Source organism: Centroberyx affinis, unplaced genomic scaffold (genome assembly GCF_046629955.1).
Source record: "Centroberyx affinis isolate AG114_WGS23_722 - 3 ecotype Tasmania unplaced genomic scaffold, CSIRO-AGI_Caff_v1 ptg000829l_1, whole genome shotgun sequence".
NCBI classification, from domain to species: Eukaryota; Metazoa; Chordata; class Actinopteri; order Beryciformes; family Berycidae; genus Centroberyx; species Centroberyx affinis.
The window spans coordinates 25,276-37,231 of NW_027279428.1; the positions used below are offsets into that span (position 1 = coordinate 25,276).

At 40.3% G+C, this 11,956-nt stretch overlaps 1 protein-coding gene across 2 annotated transcripts; it reads right to left on the reverse strand.

Moving 5' to 3' along the window:
• Positions 1 to 4,870: 4,870 nt before the first annotated feature.
• mibp2 (muscle-specific beta 1 integrin binding protein 2) lies at positions 4,871 to 7,526 on the reverse strand. Of its 2 annotated transcripts, XM_071520840.1 has the most exons (8): positions 7,273 to 7,525; positions 6,518 to 6,608; positions 6,236 to 6,284; positions 5,879 to 6,065; positions 5,697 to 5,768; positions 5,488 to 5,594; positions 5,243 to 5,337; positions 4,871 to 5,126 (listed from the first exon to the last, which is right to left on the reverse strand). In XM_071520840.1, exons 1-7 carry the CDS (start codon positions 7,296 to 7,298, stop codon positions 5,252 to 5,254), a joined length of 618 nt encoding a protein of 205 aa, XP_071376941.1. In that variant the 5' UTR covers positions 7,299 to 7,525; the 3' UTR covers positions 4,871 to 5,126; positions 5,243 to 5,251. The 2 variants fall into 2 exon arrangements, with proteins under 2 accessions (XP_071376941.1, XP_071376942.1); XM_071520841.1 differs by lacking the exon at positions 6,236 to 6,284 and having other exon boundaries at positions 7,273 to 7,526.
• Positions 7,527 to 11,956: the final 4,430 nt, after the last annotated feature.

Sequence of the window (11,956 nt, forward strand, 5' to 3'; positions counted from 1 at the left end):
CCTCGCCAAAGCCACAAGCGAGTCACAGACGCGCAGCAGCAGCAGCAGATGGTGTTGTAGCGGGCAGCCTTCCTGTCTAAGTAAACAGTGATTCAGACGGATGAGGAGTGGGAGGCTGTGGTCGGCTTCAGACTGGCAGCACCAGGCCGCTCCCAGGCCCACCATAACAGGATATGGTCCATCGTTGCATCATGTTATTATTTCCCTCAGGTTTTACCATTTGGTTGGCGTGGTAGTATTCCATGCACACCATATGAGGAGCTGGACCAATGGCTCTGGAAAACATATCTCCCTGTGGTATTTTGACCAGAGTGACAGTGAATGAGGTTACTTTCCTCTCCCACTAAGGTCTTATATAACTGTACGTACGCAAGTCTGGATAGGTGGGCACGGAGAACATTGGTAATTAGGTTTCTGTGACTCAACAGATGGTACAGAGGTTTTTAAACGTAACAATTTAGTATGTAACCAACATGTCTTTTGGTTACCCGCTGATTTTTTAAAATCTGACTCTTTCGCTGGCCTTTATTCGCTGCAAAAAGAAGCAGTGAGAAAAGTTAAGTGTCCAATCCCAACAATGTCTTGTTGTCTCTGTGGTGTAAATTCTCCCAAGGCCAATTCCATGCAGCGTAAACACAGACAGCCTTGGTGAACCACAGTAGGTGGAAGACTGCTTTCGCCAGCCCCATAGGTGCTGAGGTAACCCTGTTCACCTCACTACCATAACAGCCTTAGTGGGTCACATTTTCAAAACAAGTTCTCTCAGAAAGCCCCATTAGAGACAAAATGTTTTACAGCATGAATGCCTGGTTTTCATGGGCTCCTCTCATGGGCTGTAGTAAATCAGTAAATATAGAAATGAGTCTTGGGCTGGAAAGGAGGCTTTGAAGAGCAGCATAATTGCGGCGGAGGGAACGGATGATTTGATTAAATGAGTGTGCTTTGTCCCCGTTATTTCCTTTAGCTGCGTAACAGAAGGGAAAATAGGAGGAAAGATGAGAAAGGAAGCATGGCAAAGCTGTGAGAAAGACAAAGAGTTTGTGTTTACTGACAGATTTTAGGCAGGCGCTCACAGACCCGCAGTCACCTCTGTTGCCAGTGGGTGTTGATATTGTGAGTGTGTGTGTGTGTGTGTGTGTGTGTGTGTGAGCCACTGCGCCCACACACTGTCTGACCTGGGCGAGGTGACGATGTGACAATCTAAACCTTAACTATATGGAGTTAGAGGTCTGAAGCGAGGATTTATAGTGTTGTTTATATGCTCTATTTGAGTTTACCGCAGCAGACTGTTGCTTCCCCTCCTTTTTGGATCCACTATGGAGAGGTGTGGGTGTGTAGAGAGAGACAGACAGAGAGAGAGAGGGAGAAAGAGAGAGAGAGAGAGAGCGAGACGGGTGCAGCACAGACACAGACACATACACAGAAACTCATGCACAGACAGACACACACACACACACACAGACACAGATAGAAAGGCAGACAGACACACAAAAACATACACACACACACGTTCTCACATACACAAACAAGATCCAGTAAGATCCAGTATCGCGTCCCTCATAACCCCGGGTCTGGTGGTTGGTGTGGTTTAGAAAACTGCAGGGTTTTTATTCTAGTCCAGAGGCAGTATGGGTGTCAGAAGACGACATCATCTGTCTCCATGATGCTATGTGTGTATAGTTTACATCTGAGTCAAGTAGATGAGGGCTGCAAAGGAGAGATCACAATAGCCAGATTTCCACTACAGGACTTCATTTAGTTTAAACAAAAAACAAATACCGCCTCCAGTCGATTGTTTTTAACATTTTGAGCTGGCACTTCACGCTGCTGTGGAAAGCGGAGAGCCAGGCTGAGAGAGAGAGAAGCAGAGCAGAGGTAGAGGTCAATATGGTATGCAGCCAAGCCTCAGTGCAGATCTGGAACGGCTTTTTGAAGGAGGTCTTGCCAGGACTCGAGGTTACATAACTGCTTTATCTCACACATTCAATCCTAGATTGTTCTAAAGTGAGTTAAAGCACATTATGTTGCTGTGTATATTTAAAATATCTGTTTTTGAGCACAGAATCATCTGTGTTTTTGAAATACTTTTCATTTTCACATAGCAAAGTTGTTTGTTTTTTTCAAAATGGATAGTGTTTTGGAATTAAACTCTTCAACTATAATTTATGAAGTTTACTGATAGAAAACTAACATTTCTGTATATTTTTGTGAATTAACACCAAATTAAACTAGTCTTTTTCTTTTGTAAGAGAATCCTTGAAAAGCTGCTGGGAAAGAATTGCATTCTTATCAGTGGGGATAAGGCATTTTGGTGTTAGTCCTGCTAGAAACTAAAATAGGCTGTTGGAAATTCCCAGGATGGATGGGATTGTAACAAGATCTACCATTCACTCTCTCTCTCGCTCTCACTCTCTTTTTCTCTCTCTCTAGATACATTTGAATGTACTGATTGGTCTGAGCCCATAAGCTGAGAGTAAACCTAACTAAAGCTCGAATGGCTGTTACTTAAAGAAGATGTCATTGACATTAACATATTATGTAGCTTGTGTTAATGGATAAGTGCCAGGGAGTGAGTAAAAGTTTTAATAGCCCACTGGCTGACAGCTGCAGGTAGCAAAGTCTCAACCACTGTGCAGTATGTCTGGAACGGCAACAGGTTCAGGCAAGGCATGTGTAAACATTCATGTGTGTGTGTGTGTGTGTGTGTGTGTGTGTGTGTGTGTATTGCATGTGTGTTTAGGAGCAGACATAATGTGTTGTCATGTAACAGAGAGAGGAAATGGGTATGTTACCTACCAAGGAGTCTTTTTGAGGCCATCAAAATAGACAATAAAACTTCAATTTCAAACTGTGTGACTAAATTCACAAAATAGACGTTTGTGGAAAACCTGTTGTTGTTGACAGCCGATTCTATTTTCATGTCTACTGTTGTATTCACTGCAAATGGAAACCATTTGAAAAGGCCAACGTGCTTTGTCTCCTGGCTCAGTCTGACATTGAGACAGATGAGTTAACTGTGTGTGTGTGTGTGTGTGTGTGTGTGTGTGTGTGTGTGTGTGTGTGTGTGTGTGTGTGGGTGTGCAGTTGTTAGCCAGACACTCATAGGTCAATAAGCCAGCACTGTCTGGAACCAGAGAAACCCATAAGAAGTGCATTGTGCACAGTGAATGTTAAGTAACTAACACAGCACACTCTCTCTTTGTCAGGCCTCCATTTGCCCACCATGCAATGTAATGTAGGTATGTTGCTATGTTTTTACAATATTAATATATGACAAGGTTTGTTCCAAAATGAGATACTCATCACTGGAAAACAATGGCAGTTAAATGTAAAAGGATTTGTGGCAAAAAAAAAAAAAAAGTATAAACAAATGATGTAGTTTTCAAAAGGTGAGTCATTGGTTGACTAAAGCACACGTTTAGACTGGATCCATAATATTTTAGATATGAAAAAAATAATTATTCATGTATAACTATAATGGATTATACACAGGAGACATTTTAAGTAGCTAATCTCTTTATTGTAAAGAAAACCAACAGCCACAACCCTCCTGCAGTACAACAAAGGGAATCTCATATCCTGGACTCTTCCTATGTAGGCCAAGAGAGGACATTGCCTGCTTATAGTCAGACTATGACCTACTTCCATACATACATGAAGCAGCGTTGCATAATGCCTCACTGTACAGTAAGTGTAAGTGAAGAAAGGACTGCTGGAAGCCTCTTCGCTCACCCAGCGGTGCTGACTCACACCCACATGGTCCCAACTGTTCCAGACTTCTGTGGGTGAAGAGTTTAGTCTTCATGAGCCGTGTCTTCTGTTGCTTTATTTCCACGGGGGGAAAATAAATAGTGTACTTCCTGTACACACATGCAGTATTAAAGCATATTTTGTGCATTAGCTGGTGAAGGTTATTGTTAGTAAAGGGGCAGATGCTTTCTACAACTTGGACAATTGTTAATTTATCTTGTATGAGTGGTATCTGAAAGGCAACACACCAGTGTACGATTTCAGGCTTTTAAGTATCTTACACAATAGTACTTTTTAAACTAGTGGAAATATACCATAGATACACATTAATATATGCTTAATAAAATCCTTATGCTGACTTGTGACAGCATTTGTGTTGGAATTTTACAAATATTAAACAAATGAGTCCTTGCAGTGAACTACCACATGGTTTATTCCTTCACTGCAAGGCATGGTTGAGTAACAGGTTAATTTAAGTTTGTCTTTGTTGTAAATGGACTGTAAAATACAGAAATGCATTTTGAATGCTTGTTAATTTTAAACATTAACCTTTCAGTATTATTGTATTCAATTCTCAAAATACTTTTATGTGGTTGATCTGATGTTATTTATTACCTCAAGGCTGTTCATTTTAATAACAGGCAAGTCAAGCAAATAGACCTTATAAATTGTGCCCCATTTCTTAGAATACAGTGATCCTTATTGTTTATTCCAGGGAAATTCTTTGAACTCTTCCAGAGAAATAGGCCAATGTGTGTCTGAATTTAGATAAGCGTTACGCTCTAAACCCGAGGTCACAGGGTTGAGTCTGGTGATTCTGCTCTATCATTCACACCAACTGTTGCCTGGAGTCAGATAGTGTAAAGCTGTTAGCCCTTGTACTTAAGTTGTAGCTCCTCAGGGCTTGAAGTGATGAAAAAGGAAACGCATCGCGTACTACCAGTCTAGCAACCTAGGATTAAGGATTTTACCCATGGCAGCGTACTGCTTACAGGGAGAGAATTGAATCTTAGAACTATATTTTGTAGATTTCAAACACTTCATACTAGTGCAGTGTGACAGAGTGGGAGAAAAATCCTTAAAATATGCAAACACAAGTAATGCCAAGGACAGAAAGAGATGGCAGGAGGATCATTTATTGACATATGCAACTAGTGCAACCATCCTCTGAACTTTCCATCAACTGTAGGTCGGTAACAAAGCAATAAATATGGTGGATATAAAATGATGCCAGCATTTGATGCCGTCGGTTAATAATTTACATTTATAAAAGACTTAGCAGTCAGCTAATTTGAGCTGCCAGGTAGAAACTGTTAAGGCAAGGCGGTCTCCCTCCTGCTGGCTGGATATATGCTCCTCTTAGCCGATCATTTGACCTGCAAAGCATAGAAAATAAAAATAAAAATCAATAATGATTCAGAATCAGATTTACACTTGCAAAACAAAACAAAAAAAGATTGCAATGAGAAGACATTAGGATGGGGGTATGTACCTTTGTTTATTACAGACACTTCTGGATGTGATTCAGGATGTCTCCGTAGACAAAGTTGAACAATTGTTCCTTTGACTTAGTTCCATCTAGCTGCACTGTAATAACACAATAAATACATTCAGTTGATACAACAAAATCTTTATTCATCTGCCTTCCACAACTTAATATTTCTATCAAAAGCAATTGGAGCAAAATAAGTTACACATTTCACATTACAACAGTACTAACACAGCACAGACACTTACCAACATCAACTCCTGACTCCTCCATGATGTTCTTGTGTTTTACATACATGGGCCAGACGTGACCGTCAAACAGACCGGGGGGGTCTGGCACCGTGTAGTTCCTAGAGCTGCCGGGCGACACCACACACAGATTAAATATGCTATAAAAACACATGACTAGACAACACAACAGCTAATTAAGAATGGCGTTTGAACACTGAAGCACTTACCACCTCCTCTTTTTGCATTCTTCGTATGGAATGGAAATAAAGTAACTTTGGTTCAGTACGTCGATCAAAGGTCTGCAAGAGCAGATAAGATAAGTCAGTTTCCACGTTTGCTTTATTATGTAATCACTACACAGAGGAATGCTGGCAGCCTCTCATTCCTACTTAGCACAAAATATTCTCACCCGTAGGTGTAAAGCAGGAAGCCCTCCACAATAAGGATGTGAGTCTCCTCGTCCTTATGGTCAGACTCCGGGAGGATGTCCGTATCCAGGGTGTTATTGACGCCATGCGACTTCTCAAACTTCACAGGGTTCTCCAGCCACCCAAAGATCGTGCTCATCATGGCGTCCATGTCCAAAGCAGTAATGACTGAGAAGAGAGGGGAGGAAGAAGCACATAAAAAAGTGAGAAACAGACAGTCATTTCACATCAGGCGTCTTTGTTATAAAACATGCAGATTACTACAATACACCACCACATACACACGCCCTCCAAAGCACACACATACACACAACCCTTCCATAAAGACCCAGGCTTACCATCGTACTGCTTAAAGCCATCTTCACCAACTTCAATCTGATCTTGGGGCTGAAACATACATGGATAAGATGTACCCAGGTACATTCCACTAGTGCTACACTCCACCAAACGGATGCTCTTGATAGGGTTTCCATACACTTTAACCACAATATTTGTATTTTTACACATTACCGACTATCACAGGCAGCAAGTGTAAAACACTCCCACTGACTCATGTTACTCTTCCTCAGAAGAATCCCTTTGTATATTCAGAAATGCATGTACAGTTGTATGAAACTCACCTTGAAGAAGTCATCCTGATGTACCACACAGCAGTTGGGCAAGTTCTTGATCAGTCTGTTGGTGAGGGTGGTTTTCCCTCCATTGGTTACTCTGTGTGGAACAAGGAAGGGCCATAAAAAATGCTGCACGACGCAGCCCACGCATGACAAGCAGTGCTGTGAGACAATTGCTTCGCCCAATACATGATGTACTGACTCAGTAGTAACCATTCAATAACACGTTTTAGCATTTAGCAGTGCATGCAGTGGTAAACGTATGAGTGGGTAAACCTATGATCTCCATTCGCTTACCATATGGCAAATAACGACAAATTTTAACATAATTACATTTCAGCAAAAGCAACGCCTATGCTTTTTCCCCCATAAAAAAAGCCCAACTTAATAATATGTACAATTTGACACGATTTACTATTATGTAACTTAAACTATGAATGTACGGCATACACCATTAGATCACACAAAAGGGTGGGTCAACTGAATTTTACATCTTGACGCTTAACGTTAGGTCCGTTACTTTGTTGTTACATTCATTGCCGCCAAATGAGATTAGGAGCTACATGTTGAATGGAGACAGTTTCCACGTAGGGTGAGGCTTTGACACGACATTTTTTGGACAATTTCTACAGCAAGTAAAAAGGGGGGGAGGGAGGAAGTAGCCTCTGCCGGTTAGCCGATGACATGAACGCCCTCCACGTGTGCCAGGCTGCGGGCCTAGCTAAGCTAGCTAGCTAACCCGTCCATTCATTTGAACTCACCCGCCGATGCCGATAATGTACTTCATGTTGTCTGTGGATCGTGAAAGCTCAGAAAGTCGTAAGGAAAAACACGTCAATAAAAACCGGGACCGGTCAACTCGGGAACACGGTGATCAGACGGAAGAAAGCTTAAAAAGAGAAGGTTACAGGAAACGTCAACTACTCGATTCCTCCATTGCACTGAGTAGGGTGAAAGCTGGACGATGTCGCTGCGACGCGGTCTTCCACCGAGAGAGAACCGTTTGCCAAGTCTCGCTTACACATACTCCACAGTGTGTTGTGATTGGCTATATAAGCACCTCGCGCTTGCGGAAGCGAAAACCCAGACAGCCAATCAGCAACCATCGCCCACCTCAGCCCCCGCTCACCCCGCCCAGCCCTATGCTGTAATTTAATGGAAGAAATTATAGATTGGGAAAAAAAGAGAAGGAAAGAAACATAACCAAGTGGAGTTGGCCTATTTTGTCATCATTTTCTCATTTACCAACTTTATGTAAGACTTTGTTTTTATTTGTATTTTATTTTGTTTCTTGTTTCTAGACAGTAATGAGACCACATTTTTAGCTTGACATGAAACTTTGTGGCATAAATTCACAGTAGCCTATATCATAGTGAAGTCAGTACATCAAACTGTTTTAAGATATATGAAGATATGGTATTTACAAGACAAAAAAAGGAAAATTGATGCTGGAAGTCATAGTTTACCCACCTTTTTATTATTAACCACTGTCCTGGTTGAAGGTTACATAATCAGCTGACAGTAGTCTGACACAAATGTATGGGCTAAACTGTAACAGACCTCATAGATTTTTATTCTACTGGCATATTAGCACACACATGTTAAATGTAGAACATCTATGCGTTATTCTAGCCATGCCTTATCAGCTTTTTTCCCTTATTAATTTTCATTTTTGGCCTAGTTTGTATTCAGAAGTGCTACCAGCATCTTACTTTAAGATTTTACAGATCATATATACATATAATATACAAGATAAGGCTGCCAGTCTGATACAAAAGATAAAGAATATACACTCAATGAGCACTTTATTAGGAACACCTTACTAATACTGGGTAGGTATCAGCTTTCAGCTCAATGTCCACCGCCTCCAGGTTGGACATGTTGTGCATTCTGAGATGCTTTTCTGCTCACCACAGTTGTAAAGAGGTTATCTGAGTTACTGCTGCCTTTCTGTCAGCTCCAACCAGTCTGGCCATTCTCCTCTGACCTCACCGTCCACAGAACTGCCGCTCACTGGATGTTTTTTGTTTTTCGCACCATTCTGTGTAAACTCTAGAGACTGTTGTGCGTGAAAATCCCAGGAGATCAGGAGTTTCAGAAATACTCAAACCAGCCCGTCTGGCACCAACAACCATGCCACGGTCAAAGTCACTGAGATCAAATTTTTTCCCCATTCTGATGTTTGATGTGAACATGAACTAAAGCTGCTGACCTGTATCTGCATGATCTTATGCATTGCACTGCTGCCACATGATTGGCTGAATGGATAATTGCATGAATAAGCAGGTGTAGGGGTTCCTAATAAAGTGCTCGGTGAGTGTAGCACTTCTTATCACATTGGCATTGTATTTCTTTGACCGGCCTGCAGCTGACCTCCTTTTGTTTTGTTTAGATTCCTCCCGACCGATGCCATGACACAGTTTCCTGAGGTTACACCAAAATATCACTTACTCTGGGGTTTACACCCTCGAGAACCTCAACTATGAAGAGGAGGTTGCCAAGTATGGAATCCAGTTCTAACTTGTAAGATTTCTATTCGTGGTCTTCGCCCACTCCAAGCTTCATTCTGATATTTACGAGGTTCAGGCTTTCTCGATTTCTTGAAGTCTATAAAAAATATACTGTGCGAGTAAGCCTATATTTTCAAGGAGGAAATCTGGTTTATGGCCTCAGGAAGTCAAGCTATAAGACTGACATGCTTCCTTCTCATTTGACTAGCATGTGATATATTGAGAATACTGTTATCTTTAAAATGTGACTGGGCGATTCTTAGTATTTAAAGCTCGGTCTGCAGGCTTAATCATGTTATTCATGCAATTACAGCTTGGGTGTGGAAGACTTTTTTGTGAATCACCATTCTAGTCTAATATGCTGATTATTTTCCAAGCATAGTCTGACATGTGATGTTGTCTGCCTCATCCTTGAATTGAATTGCGGTTGTCACGTTTTCTGTACAATACCTGGGTTTTTTCCATATTCTAATTTCATGCTGTTGCCTACTGCAGTATTTAGTTTCCTGGTAACCTGCTGAAAGCGTGCATCACATTAGATGTGTCCTTTAAGTTAGAACAAAACAGCTTTTCTTTAGCACATGTAATGTAGGCCTATGTCTGGTACCGCTGGCCAAACAAATAGCTAAAATGGAGAAAGGTCAAATTCAATATTGTGAGTAGCTACATACAATACAATCCATTCTTGTATCAAATAAAAATTGGCTATGCATTTTTTGATGCATCACATGTCCCTCCATGCACAGCAAAGTAGTGTCAACACTATGCCAGTGTTTATATAACTCCACACCCATTAGAGTTCATTTATCACTTTTAGATGAGCAGCCGCCCAACAGTCATATCAGCTCTATGAGTGGACAAACAACTCTCCAGTCAACACTTGTCAAGTCCATGTAACTCTCACTTAAAAATCAACACTTATTAACACTGATAATTTTGCTGTGTAGTGTCTGCATCCCCCATTTGTTTACCAAATATGAACATTTCTTGCGTGTTTTTGTTAGTCTGATCACATTTTATCATGGCAGCCTTTTATTGTGATTATTCCATTTTATCAAACTGATGTTTTTTGTATTTCATTTGGTTATATGTAAATATCTATGTTGGTGTGAAGTGTTGCCATCTCCTCTTCTGGTCCAGCATTTAACTAACACAGCTGCAGCAACCAGCCGCATGAACATAACAAATGGCTCAGTAGCAAATCCACTCACATGAATACTGTGTGATGCACATTTTAGTCAAAGCTGTGAAAGTTAGAGAATGAAACTGCTTAGTTAGTGACTCTGGGTGTTGGACATCCTTAGTTTCAGTGTCTACTTGCATAATAGCTTCCTGTGTACACATTGTGCAACACCTCCTTAATGATTATGCTATTTATTTAATTTTATGTATCTAAAATCTATCAGGGCCGATATTTGGTAAACTACATTCAGTGAAGCATCCGGTTATAATTGCCTCTGTATGTCAAGTTGGTTATGTCATTGCTTTTTCCTAACATGAAGCTAACAAGACATGAAGCTGAATCAGCTGTACGGCCAATATTGTATTGCCGCCCTCACAAATGCCACATAAACTTGAGAGATATTACACGACCTGAGAACAGACCGGATTCTTAGGTACACCGCGTCCTTCTTCTTTGAGAGTGTTTTTTTCCCCACCAAGTTGTCATATTTCACTTCAGATTTCCCTTTGCTTACAGCAGTCACATTAAGGTCATTCTACATTCTTCACATTTAATCTAATTGTATTTCATTTCCTAATGCCAGATTTTCTGCATGACTGCAGTTTGTTCACAGCAAATCTAGGAAATCTAGGAAATCTAGCTGATCTTGGCGTATGATTAAAGTAAAGTTGGTGCATTTTGTTATGCCAAGGCAAAGGCAGTATTATGTAAATCCTGATTAGTATGCCAATCTAGATTTCAAAACTTCTAAATAATATTAAAACTAACCAAATGCCTTGTAGTTTTAGTTGTATCTTATTCTGAAGCTGCTCAGCCACAGCAACAGACTTTTGTGTTGATTTGTGGTGTAACTAATAAAGTTAACATGAGAAAGCTCAGCAGTAAATACAATTTAGTTGCTGTACATTTTGTTCTACTTTCCTCCATTTTTTTTTTTTTTGCATAAGACCAGACCATAAACATCTGAGTGCCATCTGCTGGCTGTCGTTGAATGTTCAGGACACACACACACACACACACACACACCCACCCACACACACACACACACACACACACACAGACACACACAGACATTCCTCCTTGCTGAGAGTTTCCAATGAGTTTTTGTTATGTTAGTGCTATTTTTATTTCTGGCATTTTTTTCTCTTTTGAGGTGAGATGTTTTCATTAAACCCTTGATTTTTAAAATCTCACCTCACCATCTGATTCTTTCCATCTTGTCTCTCATACCTGTGTTTTAGGTATGAGAACTAGCTCCATGCATTTCACATTTAGGTTGTTGTGAACAGAGCACAAAAGTAATCATGAAGATTGCATAGATCTTTACAGAAATTTGCTGACGTTCAAGTTAAACTTTAGTCAGGTGAATGACAGATATTCTATATAATCGGATTGCTGTGATCCCTTTACACATCATGACCAAAAGCAAAGTATTAACATATGTCAAAGTATAATTAAAACTTTGAAGAAATATCATCAGTTTAGGTTAGCAAATATGTTATAAAGTTATAGTTATAAAAAGTGTATAAGTTATACAATTTTTGAAGCTATTTCACTGTGCAAAAACAAATTAAAGATGCATACTGGTTACAATGGTATGCAATAGTTTTGAATAAGAATAAGAAACTAGACAGTATGCAGTAGGCTATAAAATGTATAAAAAAAACACTGAAGTAAATTTGGGGTTGGACATAATAGTTTCTCACGCCCTCTGCTGGTTAAGAAAACATGTTGCCTTAATTTGGGTGTGTA

Excerpts from the sequence above, each read along its gene's own strand:
- mibp2 (XM_071520840.1), bottom strand. The coding sequence starts at position 7,298 with ATGAAGTACATTATCGGCATCGGCGG. Across the intron at positions 6,609-7,272 it reads TACATTATCGGCATCGGCGG|AGTAACCAATGGAGGGAAAA; the intron begins GTGAGTTCAAAT and ends TGTTCCACACAG. Across the intron at positions 6,285-6,517 it reads ATCAGGATGACTTCTTCAAG|CCCCAAGATCAGATTGAAGT; the intron begins GTGAGTTTCATA and ends TGTATGTTTCAG.